This window comes from Hyposmocoma kahamanoa, unplaced genomic scaffold (genome assembly GCF_003589595.1).
Source record: "Hyposmocoma kahamanoa isolate Upper Pololo Valley unplaced genomic scaffold, ASM358959v1 86, whole genome shotgun sequence".
Taxonomy (NCBI): Eukaryota; Metazoa; Arthropoda; class Insecta; order Lepidoptera; family Cosmopterigidae; genus Hyposmocoma; species Hyposmocoma kahamanoa.
The window spans coordinates 11669395-11692866 of NW_020654289.1; the positions used below are offsets into that span (position 1 = coordinate 11669395).

Below are 23472 nucleotides of genomic sequence, written 5' to 3' on the forward strand. Positions count from 1 at the left end.
TAATATTCAACATAGACAATCATAAGAATGGACCTTTCAAACATTAACTCTAGTAAAGTTGCGGATAGACCTCGTTGTGAAAGAGTTCATCCAGGGAAGTACTGCCAACTTACCTGTTTTTGCCGCCAAGCCGTAATGTCAGCATTACTGTGTTCTGGGTTTGAAGGGTAAGGGTGCTGGTGAAATTACAGGCACATGGGACTTGACAACTTATGTCTCAGGGTGATGGGCCCAGTGGCAGGGCCCCTCAGATCTTTGCTCAGAATTAAGCTCTGAGTGGCACTGCAACTGTTATGGACAGGCATGTAGCTTACCATCAGGGGCACGACTTCTTAGTCAGTTGAATTATTATTTAAAAAAAACACGTGACAAAACAATTTCAAACTCCAAATGATTTATATCAATTCTCAGCATAACCGAGACAATCTTGTGTTAAACGAAATTGTTTGATTAAAAAACGTGACAATTAAAGCAAGATTCTTATGAATTTTCTCCCGTTACGCTTTCATTTCGAACAGCAAGATTTGCGCACGCGATCGTTTACCTGTCCTTTCGGTGTCGTGTTTTATAAATGATCATAGAATCATGAAATAGCACGTCGGCTATGAAACACTTATGCCTTTTTGTGTTTTGTATTTAAAAGGTACTTAAGCAACTTCGAAGATATTATCGATGTAACAACGATTACATTGAAAGGGCGTGTTAACGGTACAAAATTCTTATGTTGGCCTAAATTGATACAAGTTCAAGGAAAATCTTGATGAGTTTGTACACATAAAAAAACTCTATAGTCTACGTATTATATAATTTAGATGTCTCTGTTAGTTGTTAAATTGTTTTATAAATTGTAATTTTTAACCGACTTCGAAAAAGGAGAAGATTCTCAATTCGACTATTTTTTTGGTAGGTTTGTTACGCGATGACGATTTGTAGACCGATATTGATGATTCTTTTTTGTTGGAAAGAAGGTTGGAGGGACCAATACTGAGATACCCTCCTCAGTATTGACCCCATTTAAATTTGAAAAATTTTTTAAATTGTAAGATATATTCCACCTCTAAGGGTGGCAAACTAGGGGATGAATCCGGTTTCGCGCGCTTTCCAGTAACCGATTTCAATAAAACTGGCAAATAAATGTAATTCCATGAATTTTTGAGGTCGGTTTTTAGTACTCTGTACTGAGATTGTTCTTTGCTTAATTAATTTTACGGTACAGTAACTTTTGTTTATTGTTATGAAAATTAGGCATTTACATAAAATTATTATGTAAATATATTTCTAAAAGTTGAAAATTTACCTTGTTTGTTTATTTTCTTATACTATGTCTATATACTCTTGATATTAAAAAAAAACACGAATAAGAGACTATCGACGACGTATAAGAAAAGCATTTAATCAAACTTTATAGCCTTACACTAATAAATGCAGTTTTCAGAAAACCATATTTACAAAATATTTAGTATATATTAATCACAGTGTTTTGTTAATCATACATAAATTGGTGGTAAGTAGCTCTTCATTGATGGACCAGCTCGGCCTAGTGGAGGTAAACTCGGAGCTTTTAAAGGCGGTGGAGATAATTCTGTCTTCAATTGAGTACTACTATTATATCTGTTCATATTGTTATTTCGATGTAGAACTTTATAGTTCTTTATGTTCCCTCTAACTTCTTGTTCATGATTCAACGTTCTAAAATTATTTGGCTTTTCTTCTTGGTCAAAATGTAACGTTTCTAAATTGCTTTGTTTTTGTTCCTGTTCATAATTTAAGTTTCTGATGTTACTGACAGCTTTTTCTTCAGGAACTTTGATACTACTTTCGTCATTTTCTTGTTGAATGGGTATGAATCTTATTTCATTTCTGTGGTCATAATGGTTACTTGAAGTTTTGGATTTAGGTTTCATTTTGCTTGATTCGAATTGATTTTTCATTGCGACGTAATTTAAAATGTCAGCTATATCTATTGGTTTCTTTTTAAATACCTTTATTTCATTTGTTGGTTTTGGGTGGTACAATGGAACTAGTTTAGTAACTTTATCTGTTTTGTGTTCTGCTTCTAATTTAGTATGAGCTTCGATGTTGTTGTGATCGTCCGCAAAATTATACACGACGTTCTTAGATTCCTCCGCAACTTTGTATTCATCCTTTATTTCTGAATCTTTATATTCTTCTATACTTCGTATTTCCGGAATATTATTATTAATTTGGTTTTCTGGAATCTTTGTTTCTTGACTTACTTCTTTAATCTTACTTTCGGGTTTTTCAGATTTAAATAAATTTTTCAAAAAAATATTGTTTTCGATGATATTTTCAACGCTTTTTGTGGTCGTAGTTTCTAGTCGACGCGGTGCCTCAGTGGTAGTAGTGGTAATAGGCCAAAAATCACTGTTGCTTTGCTGTACAATGAAATCAGTAAGCTTAATACCGGCTACAGTACTGACATGTTGTGGCTCCTGTATAGTTGTAGTTTTGACTTCATTTGCAATAAGATTAGCCCATGGACTGGAAGTTGAAACTCCTTTTTCAAAAGAAGTTTTAGACACATTTTCAGGCACATTTGATTCAAACTTCTCAAAAGAATCAGCGCTAAGTGTTCGGAGTTTCCTCGGTTCATAATAAATGTCTTCAAAATTGTACGATTGGGTTACGATTTGACTCGGAACATTGGGAGTCAAGAAATGTTTTTGTGTTATTAGAGCTGCAGGACGGGGATCTCGATTTTCAATAGGTTTCACTGTTGTTGGGAATGGTGGAATTTGATTTAAATTGTAATTTTGTTTGAACCAATCTTCTGATTGCAAAAAAGTAGTCTGTTCAACTTTTTCCGTCGAAAGAGACAGCGGTTTATTTTCTGCAGTCATTGTATAACTATTACTTTTAATATTTTGATTCTCTAATGCTTTTTGTGTACTAGTTTGTTCATTTCGATAGTAATTAAGAAAGTTATGATTACGATTATTGTCAGTCTGTTGACTTGGAATATATTGTTGTACGACGACGTTTTCTGGATTTGATTCTAATTGTGATCGAATCATTTTCGTATACTGATCTGGAGTCATGTCACTGAAATTGACTATTACATCATCGTCTTCACCAAATGATCTGGAGATAGTTTGTTTATTTGTGTTCGGGTTTAAATTGTTTGCATTAATACCATATTGCCACCTCCATAATCCCTTATTAGCTTCTTGGTCAGTCTCTTTAACTCTCGCCTCATAGTTAACTAATTGGGGCATAATAGGTTTCTCTGTTGTAAACATTCGCGATATTGTATCTTGAATAGAGTTTGCAGAGGGAACGTGCGCACCTTGTGAAGCCAGGAAAGTTATTTGCGGTGATATTGCCCCACTGCTTGGTTTGGCCTTTGCTTGTTCAGTTGTGTAGTCAACTGTTTTGATTGGAGCTTGGGTACTTGCTGAAGTAATTAAATTATTTTGTGTGTTTGTTCCTTGGGAGTAACTATATGAAAAGGCTTCTGGGGTTCTTCCTGTAAACAAGTTGCGTGTTGGCGGCATTGCAAAATTATTGTTTATTTCGCTTTCTCTTATTTCGTTATCTCTTCCATCATCTTGCCAGGATTTGAGGTGTGGTGGTCTTTTTGCTTCTTCAGCTAAATTGTACTGAACGGCTCTAGTGAAATAAAATATCACGATATGATTTTTAATCACTACAAAATTAAGAAAACTATTTCAAAAAAATAATTATCTTACCTTTGGATAATCTCTGGAACCGGTGGAGCTACCGGCAAATGGTCACCACTAGCCCGGAATCCATTCGCATCAGCAATGTAATGAACAGTAAAGGTTTGGCCATTGTCGCCGACGTATGAATAAGATCCTTCAACAACTTGTTCTTCCTTGTCAGTCCCCATGTTTTCCATGCGACTGTGTTGCACATAATGAGTTTGATCAGCTCCTAAAGCTCTGAAATAAATAATTTATTATATGACTTATACAATGAAATATAGTTGAAGTAATATTAAGTTAAAGAAATACTAACTCATAACTAAAACTCCCATCCAAATCCATTTCATTGGATAAACGAAGTATAGGTATTGCTGGTTCCGTTGTCGACGGTGGTATATATAGGCCTGAAGATTGAATAAACGGTGATCCATGAAATGATGCTGCTTTAATTTGGTCAAGGCCCAAATCTGTTCTTTGATTTTCAGTTGATATTATCATGCGTCTCGCAGCTGGTCTTTCGGTTGCTGATGCCGGAGTTGAAGAAGGAGGAAATTTTAAATTTGGCATACTCGGAAGTTTCATATCTATTCTATCCATAGCTTGATGAGAAGGTAGTGGTTGTAAAGTTCTCATTTCTCTCATTTCCGCCTTCTCTTTAACAGGTCCAGGATCCCTTTGTGTTGTGAGATTCATTTTAGGAAGATTTTGAGGTTTTGGAGTTGACATTCGTATCATGTTATGATTTCTACTATCATTATCGTCTTCATCTTCGAAATTTGGAACAAGTGTCGTCGATATTACGAAAGGAAAAGGCGACGGATAATTAACTGGTGCTTTAGTACCAATTGGTGGTAAGTATGGATATTGGAGGTTTGGATTTTTCATTGTAAAATATGGAATCGTTGGTTGGGATTCTGGAGGTAAGTAAAGGGTGTTGTCGGAGGCAAAAACACCTGCACCCGGTGCTTGGAATTGTGGTGGAAATGGAAACTGTTCCTGTCTAAACTTTTGAGCTATGACATCCACTGCCAAGCTTGTTAACAAAATTGTAAGTGGTATCTGAAACCAATAATAGGGTTTTAATTAACTTACGGTTTAAAGGGCATTCCATGGGTCAAATCCTTTCACTTTTTGTTATGTTAATCATGCACACTTCGTTATCACTTTCTCACTTACCAGCTTCATTTTTGCTGAAGCTGTTATTGTTTTCGTTTGTTGTAAAATTGTTATACGTCACACTTTAACAGTAGTAGAAAATAGACTGATAATGAAAATGAATTCCGCATATATTTATATGCACGCGAGATGTTCGTGGCCAGGCATTCGTGACAGATATCGCTCGGTTTTTAAACTAGGTTTCTCTCTTCGCTACACTGTTTTTACTTTACACCGATCCGCGATAATAATTATATACGGTTCGTAAAACTGTCATAATTATTAGTTCAGTCACAGTAAAAGTAGTAAGAGCGATCTTTGCGTATTAATAACATTTACAACTCCGTTCTCTGATTTACAATATGTGGATATAAATAGTTTTTAATAGAAATAGCTTTTCAATCATTCTTGAATATTCCATTGGAAATCACATTTAGTAGCAATAGAGCTCCTTGTGAAAGAGTTAGTCCAGGGAAGTATTGCCACCTTACCTATTTCTGCCGCCAAGTAGTAATGTCAACATTACTGTATTCCGGTTTTGAAGGGTAAGGGTGCTGGTGAAATTACAAGCACATGGGACTTGTCAACTTACGTCTCAGGGTGACGGGCGCAGAGGGAGTGCCCCTCAGATCTTTGGGTTTAAAGCTCTGAGTGGTAACGCAACTGTTATGGACAGGCGTGTAGCTTACTATCAGGTGCACGACCTGTTCGTTCCGTCACTTGATATTATAAAAAATATTAGATTGTTGAAGTAATTCGGGGAAAAATATTATTTGAAATTTAATAAAACATTATTAATCGCAAACACTGTGATTCAAAGAAAATATTTAAAAATGAAAGCACTGATTTATTGCGTAAAGAATAAATGAAGTTTAATTATTTTTTACCGATCCAAATGGTCATCGGTTGATATATAGCCGATGAAAACAAAAAGGCGATGAGTGCAGCATAAAGCTTTCTGTATTACACCAGTGAACAAAGGAACAAAAACGTACCGTCCATCAGTTCGCATCCGTCAGTTGGTCAGATATACTGCCCTCATTATCATAACTAATGTAATCGACATTTTTAGCGAAATTGAGTTATTAACATGTCTGGAATCTGCGAAACCAGATCTACAACCCTCTCTAATCGGTCGTTTAACATCTAGTTTAATTTAAGTTTTCATGTTAAGTAAAAAATCAGCGTATTTGATATTTTTTTAGGTGACAATAAAACTTTAGATGCCAATATCTCGAAAGTTAGCGAAATGCAAATGCGTATTTTTTTTATAATACTAAGTAAGGGGACGAACAAAATCGTGTGTCTGGTGGTAAGCGATATGCCTATCCCGAACAGTTGCAGTGCCACTCAGAGCTTTAAATCACAAAGATCTGAGGGGCATTATCACTGCGCCTGACACCCTAAGACATAAGTTGACAAGTCCCTGTGCCTGTAATTTTACCAGAACCCTTACGCTTCGAAACCGGAACGCAGTAATGCTCACATTACTGCTTGGCGGCGGAAATAGGTAAGATGGCAGTATTTTCTTGGACGAACTCTTTCACAAGGAGCTGTACTACTATGCAGTAGGTCGTACATTTTTTCGTTAACAAATTCTCAAAATATGGCCACCCAACTGAACAGTGATGTAACGCATGTAACCAGTGTCATTGACCCTACAACTGGTTTTTATCTGTCGTAGCCAGTTACCAAATATGTAAATAAAAAGGGTGTTGCCAAAATCAGTATCAATTTAATTAATCAGTCTTTTATGAGAACACCGCTTATGTTCAACGTAATTGAATGGGAATGGAATTAGATTTAATTGGATGCTATACAACTTTGAATTACAAAAAAATCTAATTTATCGTTTAAATGGAATCTTCCGTTTTCTGTAGAATGCGCTAACAAGTCACTCCTTGACCCAGAAACGGTTGTCTAACGTCAAATTGACTTCTGACGTAAATTTTCGCGTATTTTTTTGATACTAATTGACGGGACGAACCAGTTGTGCGCCTGGTTTTAAGCGACACGCTTGTCCATGGCAGATGCAGTGCCGCTCAGAGCTTTAAACTGCAAAGATACGAGGGGCATTGTCACTGTACTCGTCACCATGAGATATAAGTTGACAAGTCCCATCTGCCTGTAATTTCACCAGCATCCTTACCCTTCAAAACCGCAACACAGTAATGCTTACATTATTGCTTGGCTGCAGAAATAAGTAATTTGGCAGTACTATCCTGAACGAACTCTTTCAAATGGAGTTCTACCACTACTAAAAACGTGTTGTCAGTAACTTGTCGCTTGTTCTATCATAACAAGGACAAGATACTAATATATGAATAGGCTGGATGGTGGAACCTTTATTTACCAAAAAAATAAAACAAAAAGTATTAATTTCTTCGTTCTTTAAATTGTCAGAACACGAGCAGGATGTGGATGTTTTTTTTAGTTTATATTAATAGTAAAATTATGTAAAACAATAAATTTAATTAAAGGTGTTACTGTCAAATTGTAAAATGGTGTAATTTTATTTGACATTCGCTTATATTTAATAAAAATGAATAACAACAAATCAATAAGTTAAATTATCATTGTAAAATAGTTGCAAATACAATTGTAAAATAAGATTAAAGTTAGGTATAAATATCTTCTGATTAATTAACTAAATGTGGATAAAATGGATGTGAATGTTCACCTGTCAGCAGGTATTTGAACTTCGATACCAATTAAGAAATAAATAAATCAGTTAATCTATCCTAAACTTAAGATATCTTTCTATTAAGATTAAGATTTCTTCTAATATAAAGTTAAGATATCCTTAATAAACAAGTTGCCTTAATAGGTAAATTGCATAACCATGGTTCAGTGGCGCATTTTCGTCGTTTTTGCATTCTTCCTATCTGAGGTTGCCGTTCTTGTATAGATATTAAAACTAGGTCAAATACTGAATTTTATTTCGATGAAAGTGGAAAGCGTTGAAGCCTGAAAATATGCGGCTGAAATTGAGTGTGTTTTGATTGCAGATTTACTGAGATTGTAAATATGACTCCTAAGGGATGATTATAATCGAACTTTCTTTTTCGAAAGCCTACGTGACAAGCGAAATAAATACATATTTTACTAAATAAGAAAACCTAAAATGGAAGCAATGTAGGTAAACTTCGTCAGCAAGGCATGGTGTGCAAAGTATGGTCTTGATAAAACATAACCAACATAATGTCTCAAATTTTATCAATTTGTCTTATAGAGTTCGATTTATAGAAATCTTGGTTCTTGGAAGCGAAAAAGGTTTGTCTGGAGCGTAGCGAAGTTCCGTGCCTACCCTTATAAAAGATAGGCATAGATAGAGACCGTACGTTGCGAAACGAGGGAAAACAAAAATCCATGGCCCACTGTACCAAATTCGCAACGAGAAATCTGCGGGTAATAGTTCCCCGATTTTATTCCCGACCATTGTCATAAACAACGGATATGTATTTTGGTAATATTCGAGAAATTGGTACCTTAAATTTCTTTTCTTTGAAAAATAATTACGCGTAATTGTTTAGCTGATTTTTCTTAATAAAACTGAAGCTCAATTACTTTAAAAAAACCGGTTGTTATACGTTTTGCTGATTCCAGATTTGTTAATAACTTTATTTCGCTAAAATGATTACGTTGTTTATGATAAGGATGGCAGATATTATCCCTTGACATCATGTCACCCTTCCCTAGACGATATGTTTAAAATTGTAATATTGTGGCATTGATAATATGAAATATATTATTTTATTTTATTGTAGTCTGTATGTATGTTGACCCTTTCTATGTTTTTGTCGAATCTAAACGTCAAACATATCTATTTTTAACATTTTATAGCCATTAAGATCCGTTAGGGCCATATGGGTTTTGTTAATTTATTTTATATTTGTTTGTTAGTCGCTTTGGGATAATTTTTCTAAGAAAGATACATTTATCTTTTTTCTCCGCTTCAATTAAAATGAGAATCCTAATTTGGAAGACTGTGATTATAGACTTGAATTGTGTTCGGTACACCGTTGGAAATTGCTAGTTGCAGTTTGAACCATTTACTTATCAAACACAATAGAAAATAGAATATATAACAATATATATAGTAATCCTTGTGTTCTGTGTCATACCTGCCTTGTTGACTCATTTGGTTTTCTAAACACAATCAGATCCATCTGTACAAATTTATTCTTAATAAAATTTAATTTACAATTAATGAACAAAATATTTAAACTAGACAATATTCCTAATCACTTGTCCGCTCTGTTTCTATACAACATGGGGAAAAAAAGAGGAAAAAAAAAAACTGTTTATCTTACTTAAACTAAAATTCTTCCCGTTTTTCTCGTGAGAATTTGTCACTGTATTGACATCGAGACAGGACTTACATTACATTTTGTCGCTCTAATAATTTGCTTTTCATGTGCATTTTAAGCAATGATATGAGCAATCTAAACGTTTTTCGGAATCTTGAGTAATTTACATTTTAAGATTTTCGTGGTCAATCACTAAACGAGTAGTAACACTTGTTACAGGTGTCTTATCTGCCTGAGTCAAGTGACCATAGAGCGTGTAATCGCTCTGGGGTAAATAAGAAACAATTACGTGTGAGCGACCGTTAGAAATGATAAAAATAAAAAATGAAACTATTTTGTCAAATCCAAATCTCGTATATTTGTTTCGCTGACTGCGAGCCGTGATCATGGGATGTGTAAAAGGCCCAAATCGTTGGTGGAAAAAACAAATATACACGATGTAAATCCGACAAAATGGTTTCACTTCTTATGTGTAACAGTAGCGAAGACTTAAGAACTCGATAAAAAAAAAGAGATCTGGGGGACTTGAAGTGGAACTTCAGAGATCCAGGTAAATGTTTTTGTACAATGCTTTAAATAAATTTAATTTTTTTTTATAGGTACGTGTAAATTCTTCACAAAGCATCGACCTAACTTTGCAATTTAAAAGGTAAGCAAGTAAAACAAAATATTCTATAAAAAAAGTCATATTTATTATGAGTACATCACATTTTATCGATCATAAATCTCAATCACAGCGATTTAGATCACAATTTCGCTCGTGATCCAAATCATTGCCTTTCAATCCGTAATTTCATAGGTATAAACTAATATTACACAAATCCTTTGCAGCTAAAGAAATAGTTAACATTTAATTATCTAGAATAATTATCGACACTGTAACTGTAAAGTGAATTTGGCTGTACAATTTATACAATATTTTGTATCAGAGCTGTGAATTAAGTACAATCTTTTTTAAACAAGCCTTCCTTACTGTCATATAAAAAAGACGTATAAAGTTCTCAAGTATTTTTACATAATCTTTTTTACATTACAATAAAGTAAAAATTGCACTTACGGCTATCTTTCAATATTGAATTTGTCAATTTGTACCTTAATTTTTGTAAAGAAACATGGTGGTACGAATACTATGCTCTGTTTCTGCGCTTACGTAATTAGTGTAGCGCATTATTTGAAAAAAATAATTGTCAAATTTTTCTGTTATACCACTAAGCCTAAATAATACCTTAGAGGAAGAGAAACTGAGTTAAAATTTGCAATTTCTAAAATTGCATTCTGTACAGCTTAACTTGTATGAAACAATTTTCTTGAATGCTTTTCCTTGAATTGGCATGCAATTTGAGACTTGTATCTTTTATATCTTACATAATTTCAATGGCAATTGCAAGATCACTTCAGTACGAGTTTCTTCAAAGTCTTTTTTAAATTTTTACTTGCCATAGTTCTGAGGGTAAGATTGTGGTGGGTATGTAGGTTGGGGTTGGGGATAAGTTTGCTGCTGATTTTTCTCAGCTTCGGCTTTTGCTTGTTCGTCTTTGGCAATCTGGTCCTGGGCGCTGAAAAAGATGAAATATCGTTTTAAAATAAGTAGATGCAAATGTCGGTACTGCAACTTCCTGTAAACAACAAATAAAACAAAATACGTACTTGGTCCAAATGTACGAGTTTCATATACATATATACATTATTAAAATTATACATTTATTAAAAACAAATTCAAAGATTCAAATTTAAATTTAATGATTAATGTTTGTATAAATAAGTGATTTCAATTTTACGAAATAGTTTATTTATCTTTTATGATTTTTAAAAATAATATCTAGTGACGGGACGATCCACTCGTGCGCCTGATGGTAAGCTACTCCTATCCATAACAGTTCCAGTGTCACTCAGAGCTTTAAATCACAAAGATCTGAGGAGCACTGCCACTGCGCCCGTCACCCTGAGACATTAGTTGACAAGTCCCATGTATCTGTAATTTCATCAGCACTCTTACCCTTCAAAACCGGAACACAGTAATGCTCGCATTACGGCTTGGCCGTAGAAATAGGGAAGATGGCGGTACTACCCTGGACGAACTCTTTCACAAGGAGCGCTACGGGTACTAAAATTTAAAATGATATTTTGAAAGCTTTGATATGGTCAGAATAGAGCAAATTAATGAACCAAATAATAAAAAAAAATCTCAAGAAATGTCTCGAAAAACGTACTTGTTATTACAATTGCTATGGCAACGGTACTGAGGGGGCGAGGACGGGGTTCCGTTAGATGTAGTTGGAGGGGAGGCAATGCTCACAATGCTGATCGTGTTGTAAGCATAAATTTAATGTTTTTTTAAATATTTATTGTGCCCGACAACCACACCAACTACCTGTCCTCTGCACGATGAGTGCTAGAGCAAAGAAATTACCTCCAGTGGCATTACATAGAACATACACACCAAACTCAATTTACAAAAGTTCTTTTCCCTAGTTGGTCCTACCGGGAAACGAACCCGAAATGTTCTGATCCAGAACCCAGAGTGTAAACCGTTCGGTCACCAAGGTCGTTGAAGCATAAGATTTTAAATCCCAAAAAATGTTTAATAGTGTAACATTCAGATCTAATCTAACCTAATCTGCAATGCTTGTCAGATCTAACAAATTTTTGTTACATGTAAAACAAGATTAAGTTAATTTAAAGACTAGAAAATTAAGTCTCGAACAAATATTGCTACTGGAATTATATTTTTGCAATCTGATCAATAGATTATGGACAATTTATTCATAACCACAAATCGAATTTGTCAAAAACTAAATTGGGCAACTAAATAATGGAGAGCTTCTGTCAACATAGTCTTTGTCATTGTCTCGTTAGCATTTAAAAGTGTGTTTTGTTAAACTGAACCTCTTATTTTATTCTAAATGTAGGATTTAAAAAAATACGGTTAGAACAGGTTACATTTGTTTGTTTTTTTATGTTTGAGAATACATTGTTACAACAAAAAGTGACGTCACTCGTTTGGACTATGTACGAGTGTCTACTTAACCATAATTAAGTTGTACAACCTGTCACTTTCCAAACTTCTTCTTCTTCTATGTAAATGACTTAAATGTAATATTGATTTTATTGATAACACGATGTTTTATTGCGGTTGATATTCATCGTCGTTGATATTAATTTATTCTTCGTGAAACTACTCCATTAGTTAGTATAATTATCAATACAAAGATTGAATACAAAGAAAAATTCCTTGGGTCTGACAGGAATCGAACCTGTGTCTGTATGTCAATCCAGGGCAACCACTCTACACACAATTAAGCTTCAGATCGAATCAGCAGACCTTACGGATGTGTTTCTCACACTTTTTTTTTCGGTTTTGACGGCTTATTTCTGTATCGCTACCTGTGAGAAATCTATGAAACTTTTTTTTCACACAGCCAGATACCTTTACAGCTGACTTAAAGGTAACATTTTCAATAAAGATTTTTGACACGATACTTTAGGTGTTACACACTGCTTATACAATTTAAAGAGTTAACTTACTCAAAAGAAGGAATATTTAGAACGATTGTATGTAAATAATTTTTAAATCATTCTAAATATTCCTTCTTTCACGTAATTCGCTTCAACCCTTGATCTATGTAGAAAAGTTTAATTGATATTAAGAACAAATCCATAGACATTATTTTAAACAAAACATATTGTTACACCGAGGTTTAAGGTATCATAAATATTAATTAATTATTAGTTAATTTTACATATAAAATATCTGTTAATTTGAGAGTTCAACAACAAAGGTAATCAAGATAATAAAGTATTTTCCTTAATAGAGCCTTACGATGTTTTATTTTTTAAAGGAAGTACATAGGTTATGTTGTACCATTATGTTATTATTCTTTTTCCTTATTTCTCCAAGTGCCGGGGCGTGTTAGTGAGTGAATTATGAGCACAACTTGTTTGTAGAACGTGTGTTGCTATAGCCGATGTCTTTACGAAAATGGGGAACGTTAAATGTGAGGGAAACGCGAGGAGGTCGAGATTATTGTAACAAAATTTAATAGGTAATCTAATAATTAAACGTCAAAAATTTGCCACTACCCTTCTACTCGTACTAATTTTAACAAAGGTTCGTTTATTTTAACTTTGTAAACTTCCTAGGTTGTCAAACTTTGAAAAAAGTGTTGTCTTTTACCAACAAAAATCATAAAGGTAAAGTAACACAATGGCAATATTTTAAGACCTCTTATAAACCATATTTAGCTAAACGAACAAAAATACAAATTATATATGATTTTAACAATGGTTCTTTATTTACGTATGTAAATTGACTAGTTTGTTAACCGTACATTTTTTTTATTGTACCCAAAAAATATCAAAACAAATAACTTGTGAAAGGAATGGCAATAACTTAAGACCCTTTTAGATTCCGCTTTTAAATAATTTACAACAAAGACAGTAAATTTTTCTGCTGTCTCTTACTTCATATGCGATGAACACCTAATATGGCACCCTTGGTGTAATAAGGTCATATTTGAGAAATGACAACTTTTCAGGAAGGGGGTTTAAAGATTCTACGACTAAAATTAGATCACTTTTTATGCTTCAATAGGAGAGTTATAAAATTTCACCAAGTAATTCGTTTCATATAGTTCGTATTATTTTTATGAGTTTCATATAATGAAAGCGCTTTTACCTTGACATCACATGAGGTATTGTACCAAGGCAGCTATATATGTATTTGTTTGTTATAATTATATTTAACTAAATACTTACGCCTGAATCGCAGGAGGAATAGGTGGCGGAGTGGGTAGATGGTCACCATAAGCATAATACCCGCTATCACCAGCCCAATACGTAGTAGTGTACTTCTTTCCGTCAGCACCAATGTACGAGTACCAGCCTTTCTTCACCAAGCTCGCATACTTCGTGTTAGGGTTTACGATGTATCCTTCCTCGCCTACCCACGTACCGTCAGACAGTTGGTACCTTTAATAAAAGTGTCAATATTAATTAACGATTCGATAATACGCACTATATTCTTGTTTGTGGAAGTGACTTTTTGTGACGAAATGGTACATATCATAATGAACTTTATTTCAATTGTTAACGTGCAAATTAGATACGATAAGGTAGTTGCGAGAATTCCCGAGACTGTACGAGAATTCTCCGGAAGACGTGCGACCTGTTTTTTGACTCGTATCTAGTTTGTACACTATTGACATAAAGTTCATTCTGCTATGGTTATAATAAATTCGCTTCTATTCCATTCCGAAGTAATGTAAATTGAACCTTAAGGGTGCATTGGTATTACATATTAAAGCTTTAATAAGTTGTCCTTGTTGGTCGGCTATATCATGTCTTAATTTTTTGTTTGGAAAAAACTATGTACACTTTTTAAGGACTCAATGTATATTGTTTATTTATTTTAAAAAAAAGGACTAATACATTGGGCGTGTCACACGCCAATCCATCAAAGTCATATTCTTTGAGTTTGACAAGTCATTCATTGGTATTTTCAAACATTTTTCTACGTAATTTATATTTATTTGTGTCGACGATTTCTTTTTGAACGTTAACTTTGAATTATACCCAAATGAATCCACACGGAAATTTATTCGAGTGGTTGCGTTTGGCAATAGCGTATTTCATTTAATTTTATGCATAATTTGTCACAGGGCTTTACATTTTCATTATGACAATTTTTTAAGACAGATTTTTTAAGGCAAAGTTATGACATTGATTGGTACTGCAAGCTGTGCTTTTATATACATACTATCTGCTCGTCGTCAATGCTCGGATATAGTTTCTTGTTTCAGCTTTTTTTAGGATACCAAGTGACGGGACTAACAAGTCGTGCGGCTGATGATAAGCGACACGCCTGTCCGTAGCAGTTGCAGTGTCGCTCAGAGCTTCAAATCGCAAAGATCTGAAAGGCACTGCCACTGTGCCAGTTACCCTGAGACAACACCAGCAACTTTACTCTTCAAAACCGAAACGCGGTCATGTTCACATTACTGTTTGGCGTTTAGAAATAGGCTGTACTTCCATCGACAAACTTTTTCATAAAGAGCTCTACGGCTACTAAACTGAACTATTAACTTTGTTATATTAAATCATACTATGCTAATTAGAAATATTCATAATGTCACAGAAAGATACTCGTACATGATTATCATAGAATCTTGGACCCTTAATATGTTAATATTCAAAGTATTTATAATTTATATAGCAATTAACAAAACTCTAATCATCATATATATTGTATAACACATAATTTCTTTTTAAAATACCTGTGTGACAGCTTGCAATATGTTTTCCAACACTCGTGACTTTTTATATCTATTATTAGGCAATAAATAATAGATATTGCCTGTGAATTTTAAAGTTATTAAGTCTAAAATCTACTTCTTTTTATTCTAAATGTATTCGCTTCCATGCTCGACAAAAAGGTTCAAATAAAACAGATATTGGGTATTCTGTATCACTGTAAGCCTTTTACTAAATCCTGTTTGGATATCCGTGTCTTCGTATTTTTACTTTTTCTCTTTTGGGAATTTTTCAAATATATTTGCAGAGCCGTTACTTAAGGATATTTTTAAACATATTCTGTGTTATGTACAGTTAAATTGCTAATAAACAGTCATTCACGTCATCAAAATTGTACACAATTCTTTGTTACCGTTAGGTGTTTCGTTTTTGATGGACATAATTTACATAGTTTTTCCATTTTAATGTCTTTTAGTTGTTAGATTCGTGAGACAGTTTGTTTGAACTTTATTGACTTTTAGATATATTCAAGTTAACCTTTGTTAATCGGCCTCCAACTGATTTAATTTGAATGTTTAATGAAACATTGATAAATCGAGTTCTTTAAAAAAAGGAAGAAAACTCAATTCTCATGGGCTTCACTTCAAATGAAATACTTTGAAAGGCAAATATACTCTCAAATCGTTTAAATGGAAATTTCAATGATTTTGAAAATAAGTTTGTTTTAAAAACAAAGTAAACAATTTAACGTTTTCAAAAATGGTATAATACCGAAATTATTTTATATACTGTAGACGTAACTTAATTAAAATTTTACAGTTCAATTATTTACTTTATGTGAATGAGGAAAAAATGTAGTAGTTTTGAATTAAACTAGAAATAGAACAAACTGGAAAGCTTTACTTCTTAGGTTTAACGCACATACTCATAGCCCCGCATTAGGGAAACCGTATATCGCGGGTTCCATGGACACACACGTAGACAACCACAAATTACACCCAAACTTACGAGAGAAAGAAATGTAGAACGTACAAATATTTTTCTCGGCCCGGGAATCAAACCCGGGACCTCTGCGACCAGAATGGTAACCGTTCGGCCACGGAGGCAGCTCTATGAAATCTTTTTTGTCAGATCTAAATCGCGTATATTTGTTTTTTCAAACAAACCAATCAACGTTTACTGCCTCTAAAACTCTAAAACAACTGCCTCCGTGGCCGAACGGTTACCATGCCCGACTGCCATGCAAAGGTCCTGGGTTCGATTCCCAGGCCGGGAGAAATATGTGTATGGCCTACACTTATTTCTCTCGTGAGTTTGGGTGTAATGTGTGGTTGTCTATGTGTGTGTCCATGGCACCCGCGACAAAGGGTTTCCCTAGTGCGGTGCTATGTTGAGTGTGTGCGTTATTATTATTATTATTAACGTTTAGACTTTTACAGGTCCCAAGGTCAGCCGTGAACCGTTTGTTTGAAAAAAACAAATATACGCCATTTTGGTTCCGAAAATAGTCTTATTTTCAAGATTGCAGATTGTTACAGATTTTCTTCTATTGGAATTGTACTTACTCGTATCTGTAGCTTCCATTGTCACCGAAGAATAAATCGTTCTTGATAACTGAGTTTGGGGTGGTTGTTGTCCAGGTATTTTGAGGATAGTAGTCGTTTTGGGGAGCCGTAGGGTTTTGAGGGTTGTAATTGTTTTGAGGTGGATTGTAGTTATTTTGAGGTGGATTGTAATTGTTTTGAGGAGGAATGTAATTATTTTGAGGAGGATTATAATTATTTTGAGGAGGATTGTAATTATTTTGAGGAGGATTGTAATTATTTTGAGGAGGTGTAGGATTTTGAGGAGCTACTGGTTTGTAGTCTGACTGAGGTGGGTTGTAGTTGTTTTGAGGAGGTACTGGGTTATAATTAGGAGATTCAGTTGTCGCTACAACTGGAGCGTCGTTTTGAGGAATGAAATTTTGATTTGGGAAGTTGGGGAAGTATCCACCTGATGGAGGAGTTGGCACGTAGCTGCCGGGAGTAGAAGTGGGGAAGTAGTTTCCAGGAGAAAAAGTGGACCCAGATGGGAAATTGTTTATTGGAGCATAATTGCCTGGAGACAGAGTGGAGCCAGATGGGAAGTAGTTGTTTTGAGGAGGGTAAGGGATGTAGTTACCCTGAGAAGGATTAATTGGAAAATTAGAGGGTATGTATTGGTTCTGGTTAAATTGATTTGGGCCCCATTGTCTAGGCGGTCTTTGGCTCGGTGGTACTGAGTTATAAGTACTAGCCGCTCTTTCTAAGATCTCGACAGGCTCCCTGCTCGTTTTCAGTAGTTCAACGGATGCCGCGGCTTCTAAATCTTCAATAGGTTCTTCAACTTGAACAGCCTTTTTTCCTTTGACTTCTTCCGACAGCGAAACAGCCAACAAGGCGGCGAATATGCAAAGCTAGAAATAAAGAAACGTTAATTAATATTTAAGTGGAATTTACATTTAGTGTAATTATTATATTTATACATTAATTAGTGATTTATATTTGAAGCTCAGCTAACTCTTTTCCATTTAAATGTGGAATAATATATTTATTAATGATGATGAAGTAGATTCTATGTTATTGGAAAATTTGTGGTATCATTGTGTCGTGTTAAATCTTAGAGCTTTCGCGTGTGATTTATTATTTGTGATGGTTTTAAACGAGTTTTTGGTGTCGATATGATAAATTAGTTGATGATTGGTTACTATTTTTGGGTAATTATTAAATTTAAGATTTTTTCATATTCATAATGATGCGGTGTGAACTATACAGAAACAAATTAGTTAGTTAGCACATTTTTAAAATAGGTCCCAAAGTAACCGCATAAGAATCACACTTCTCTAATTTCATTTTTTATTACTTTAATTTTTAACCACTTCACTTCCACTGAACTTGGCTCTGAAGGACTCACCAGCTTCATCATGATGTCCTTCCGTGTCCGCGATCCGTTTGATACTGTGACCGCAAGGGGTCGCCCTACATTTATATAGCGAATATCCTTGCGCGCACGCATCTCGATTCGCACATCCCAGGCTTGTGATACAATGACCTCACTTTTAGATCATTAAAGGCTTGTCCTTTTAAAATATGTTTCTTAACTCTACATATGTGCCAAAAAAGGACATTTGTGATGTTAAGATTATCATTATCGTAGTTTTTTATCCCTATTTTCATGTTATTTGAGTTTATGTTTAAACTAAGTACTTACATCTCGTTAAATTTTGCCTTTTATACTACTAATAAATTACAAAGCCCGAAACCCTTTCCATAGACCAGTGCCCATCACGGGAACGTGCATGGAATCATAATGAAAGAATTACACGCTCAAGTTACTATACAGGTTAATACAAAAAGGTACGTCTATATTTCAGGTAGAGTGGTGGTACTCGGTTTGGTTACATCCTGTAGGTACTTTATAAACATTTTTAGTTTTATAATGAATCAATACATCGTAAACTTAGGCAATGCCAAGAGGCAGTATAAATATGAATGGGCGAGTAACGTAGGTGTATGGTTTTATTTGTACTTTGTTTAACAAGTACTCGGGTCAAGCAAATGAGAATTGGTCTAATTCTTTTTAGAGGACCATCATACTGCAAAGCGGCAATGAATCATAAGTCAATACATGTAAAATATTCGTTATTATTCTTCAAATAGAGTTTGACGTTGAAAATGATAACAAACAATAATGATATTATATAATAAATATTTGTAACAAGTCACCATTTTGGAATTATTAGGCGTTCATTATTATCGATGTTTATTCGACCACTTTTCGGATCAGAAACGAAACATTTTGCAAAATTAGATTTTGTAACCATTCTACAGCATCCCCGAGTCATCGCATTCCTTAGATAGCGCAATAAATGACTGTCATATTTAGGCGGTTTAAAATTAAACTGATTAGGTCTTAACTTTCTTTCTTAAAAAATGCTTAATAAAGATTACTCAGGTAATATTAATATTTAATTAAAGTACGAAGTTGCCGTTATAAGTTTTGGCCACTTTGATGTGAAATAAAGACTTTGATGTAAGATTCTGAATTTAGAATAAAAAATTTTTAGTTGTCCATTTGTTTTAGTTTTAGATAATTTTGCATTGGCTTTGAAACCAATGACGCTATGATATGCTGCTAATATTCGAGCAATTAGTAAGTTTGGCACAATGAGGCTACATTTAGTCATATGTCTTAAAAATAATACGAACGACATGAAACAAATGATATATGTTATGTGAAATTTTATAACTCTCCTATTTGAGCATAATCAGTACAGAGTACTAAAAAGGCGACCTCAAAAGTCATTCATCCCCTAGTTTGCCACCTTTGGCGGTGGAATATTTTCTTTAAATGTAAATGGAACCACTACTGAGGTCCCTCTTTCCAGCAAAAAAAGAATCATCAAAATCGGTTCACAAATGCCTGAGTTATCGCGTAACATACATACAAATAACATATCGTCGAATTGAGAACCTCCTCCTTTTTGCGAAGAGAATCTTCTTAAAACGTCGCTCCTGAAAACCTGTAATTTTACAGGTATGGTCTTATTACACTAAGGGTGCGAATTTTTAAATACCGACGAATTCTAACGTTTTACTAGTCAGCGCGAACGACTCGAAACATTAACAAGTGGATACAACTATCGAACGCGTTGTGTGTTTTTGATTTGCTCGATTTCGCAGTGGCGAATGAGCTTGTGGGCGACCCGAGCCTAAAGTTATATCATTAAATAATTTATTTCTTTGTCATACAAGGTTATAAAGTTTTTAGAAGAAAGAATTTTGAATCACTGTGCTTGTGGCATACAAAGTCTTCTTAGTAGTAGGAAATGTAAATTTTATTACAAATTTTCAATATTGTATAATGTCATATCATTCAGGTAATTAAATAATAATTTCTTAAATTCTGCACAATCATTGCAATTACTAATATCTCAAGTCCTTCAGCGTCATCCCGCCTTTTTAACACTCTACGTACTGATTCCTGACCACTTACGTTACACATTTTGTATCCTTCTAGAATTCTTTTTTCTTTTTATTATTACGTCGATTCGTCGTCATTCCCATCAAAATTCTGGAAACGAGAGGACGTGCCCATAAATCATCACCTTCATTTATTTCTAAACTTCACGTCGTTTACTATTAAAATAATATAGATATATAGGCCCTTTTAGGGTGAGTGCTGTGTATTTTGTTTAGTCTTGTAAAGATAGTATTTTATATTAATATTTATAGTATTTTCGCATATCATTTTATTTTGTTACAATCTTCTTTACCTCTTTTTACAATACATTATGTGAACCGAGCTTTCTGCATTCCCATTTTGCAAAGGCTACACAGTTGATCTCTATTGTAAACAAATACGGACGATGATGGTAAGAATCGCAGAGAAATAATCACGGCTAGCTAACCAATTTTCATTGCTAGTTCTACACGTTAATGCAAGAGTGCTTAGGTCCTGCTGAATAAACCATCTCTTTTTGACACGAGTTGAGTTTAATTTAATATTGATGCTCATCTCCAAACTCTAAGCCCTTATGGGCTAACATTTTTTCGCAATTTAGATAAATGTCTACAAGGAAAACAATTTGATTCCCATAAAGTAATCGAAAATGAGTTCCAAGACTTCGTAGATTCCGGTTCGCCATTATGAAGAAATAAATGGGCTTCCAGCAAGATGACAAAAGCTCAGTGATAATAGAGGTATGTACACACGCCAGCACATCAAGCTACACATTGGCGTATCTTGTTCCGTTGCACTGGAGACGATTTTCGAACAAAAATGTGTAATCTGATGTACCGTTGTCCGTACATATTATGACGAAATAAATAATTTTGTAGAACGTTTTGGATTTTCTTTTAAATAGCTATAATTTCAAGTGAATATTTTGAAAATCGTGTAAAACTTTTAAATATCCTATAAAAAAAATCTAGTTTCAAAAAGTCTGTGAGATAAAATTTTAAATATCATGCTTTTTAGGACTTGGACTTTTTAAAATATACACCTCTGGGGTCACAAAGTACAATGCTCTTAACAGTACCATGAGTCATTGTTAAGTTTCTGTTTTAAAATATTTCTAGGTTTATTTAAAACACTACTATATTTTAAACCACAGAATGAGATATGCGAATTGCAATGTATCATGCAACACATATACATATTATATAGAGAAATTACAGAACAAAATAGAAAACCCTAAAAAAGTTACGAAAACCCTTTACTCTAAAAGTATATGAACATGGGATCATGATTTTGTGTTTTTTTATAATTTCTTTTATTTTACCATTTTTTAGGTTCTTCCCACCAATACTAGCAATTTTTACTATGGAGACCAGGCAAAAATATTAACTGAATATTTCTTTCTGAACTTTTCAGACAGCAAAAGTTCTTTCCATTGACAGAATCATATCTCAATATATCATCTGTAGCGGATTGTATCAATGGTTTCAGGTGGGTGCTATCAAAGACTGAGTAAGATCAAAGTATATGTAATTACAGTTTATTACAAAACAACGCACCGCTACCAATCAAAACAATAGTGGCAATAATAAGAAAAGGCGCGAAAAACAAATACATTTAAATATAAAACTAAACTTAAAAAGACTATAAAATGTATACACAAAAGGAATTTGTAGCGACTGCTGCGATTCGCTACATCATCCTTGCCTTCTTCATTACCCATGGTTCATAGCCAGCTCCGTGACCTCTATATAGCTGCTCACTTTGATGTTCTTCTTTATTTGGTCACCGTAGGCCATTCTTAATCTTCCTCTCTTTCTTATTCCTTCTATCTTCACCTCAATTGCAACTCTGGTAAATTCGTCAGTACGTAACCAAATTTCCAGACAGTATATTCTTAATACATTGAAATATAAAAAAAAAATTTCGCCCTCCAGCAGACTTTCAATCAACGGCTATATTGGCCAAAAAATTAAACCAGAACTATTAAACGAACAGTTTGTTTCTCGTATATCTGTTGGGAGTTCGATGATTACGGGCATGTTGAAGTTAGAATTATTTATTGCTAACAAGCCCACTATTATTTTGGATCCCAAAATGACGGTGTTGATATTGACAATTACCAGCAATTCCATTTTGTCAATAGAAATTAGTTTTTTTCCCATATGTCATCCCTACGTTCATTTATTTGCAAGTCATATTTCCACGAATGAAAAAATTGTATAAACGATAAAAGTTTATAACTGTCACGCATACGCCTTTTGTTAACTAAAAAAAACATGCGTTATTTAGGTTTTTTTTCCAAGTATCTTTCTTTAAAGATATTCTTAAGCAAATCACAATCTTAAAGTTTTCGCACGTGACTGCTAAGTGCGGCTACTGTACAAAAGTTGTGTAGTTCCTTTGTACTCTAGGTTTTTATCCTGGATATTCACTTGTGAGGTTTATGTTCTCCAACAGGGTACAGGTTTCTTTTAAGGAGAGAGTTTAAATATTTTTAAGCAATTTTCTATACTGGCCTAATGCGGTTCTTGTATCTGCACCAGATTGCAATGTTTTTGCAAGTAGGTGGGTGGCTGTGTGTGGTGAACGTTTGAGGTTTTGTGAAAGGATGGATGACCGTCTGTCTTCTGTGAATTACTAATATTGTACTGTAATGCTGTCTAACTATGTGGTAAATATGTGAATAAAAAATATTATTTTTATAATAAAGTTGTAATATATGTACCGAATAAATCGTTACAGGAGATTCACTAGTGTAATTCCTGGTTACAAATAGGACAAATAAATGTTATCCGTGAAAGACATTGAAAGCAAAGAGATGTGTCTAGAAAACAAATCTGTGTAAAAAAATATCAATAAAAGTAGTTTTTTTACAAGTTGTGCACCTGATGATAAGCGACACGCCTATCCATAACAGTTGCAGTGCCACTCATAGATTTAAATCGCAAAGATCTGAGGGACACTGCCACTGCGCCCGTCATCTTGACACGCATGTTGAAACTTCCGAGTGCCTGTAATTTCACCAGCACCTTAGCCTTTTAAAACCGAAACGCAGTAATGTATGAGCATTACTGCTTGGCAGTAGTACT

General features: G+C 34.1%; 3 protein-coding genes across 5 annotated transcripts in view; 1 reads left to right on the forward strand and 2 right to left on the reverse strand.

The window, feature by feature from the left end:
• LOC113234712 overlaps positions 1 to 23472 on the forward strand; it is a 328095-nt gene that overhangs the window by 31635 nt on the left and 272988 nt on the right. The gene's annotated exons all lie outside the window — the stretch shown is intronic.
• LOC113234713 lies at positions 1365 to 4987 on the reverse strand. Its single transcript, XM_026470162.1, has 4 exons — positions 4863 to 4987; positions 4000 to 4745; positions 3711 to 3923; positions 1365 to 3630 (listed from the first exon to the last, which is right to left on the reverse strand). The coding sequence occupies exons 1-4, from the start codon at positions 4869 to 4871 to the stop codon at positions 1488 to 1490; spliced, it is 3111 nt and encodes a 1036-aa protein (XP_026325947.1). The 5' UTR covers positions 4872 to 4987; the 3' UTR covers positions 1365 to 1487.
• On the reverse strand, positions 10219 to 18364 carry LOC113234714 (probable serine/threonine-protein kinase clkA). 2 transcript variants are annotated; one of them, XM_026470164.1, is made up of 5 exons: positions 18335 to 18364; positions 17307 to 17837; positions 16966 to 17258; positions 13907 to 14119; positions 10219 to 10707 (listed from the first exon to the last, which is right to left on the reverse strand). In XM_026470164.1, the coding sequence occupies exons 1-5, from the start codon at positions 18344 to 18346 to the stop codon at positions 10581 to 10583; spliced, it is 1176 nt and encodes a 391-aa protein (XP_026325949.1). In that variant the 5' UTR covers positions 18347 to 18364; the 3' UTR covers positions 10219 to 10580. The 2 variants fall into 2 exon arrangements, with proteins under 2 accessions (XP_026325949.1, XP_026325948.1); XM_026470163.1 differs by having other exon boundaries at positions 16966 to 17837.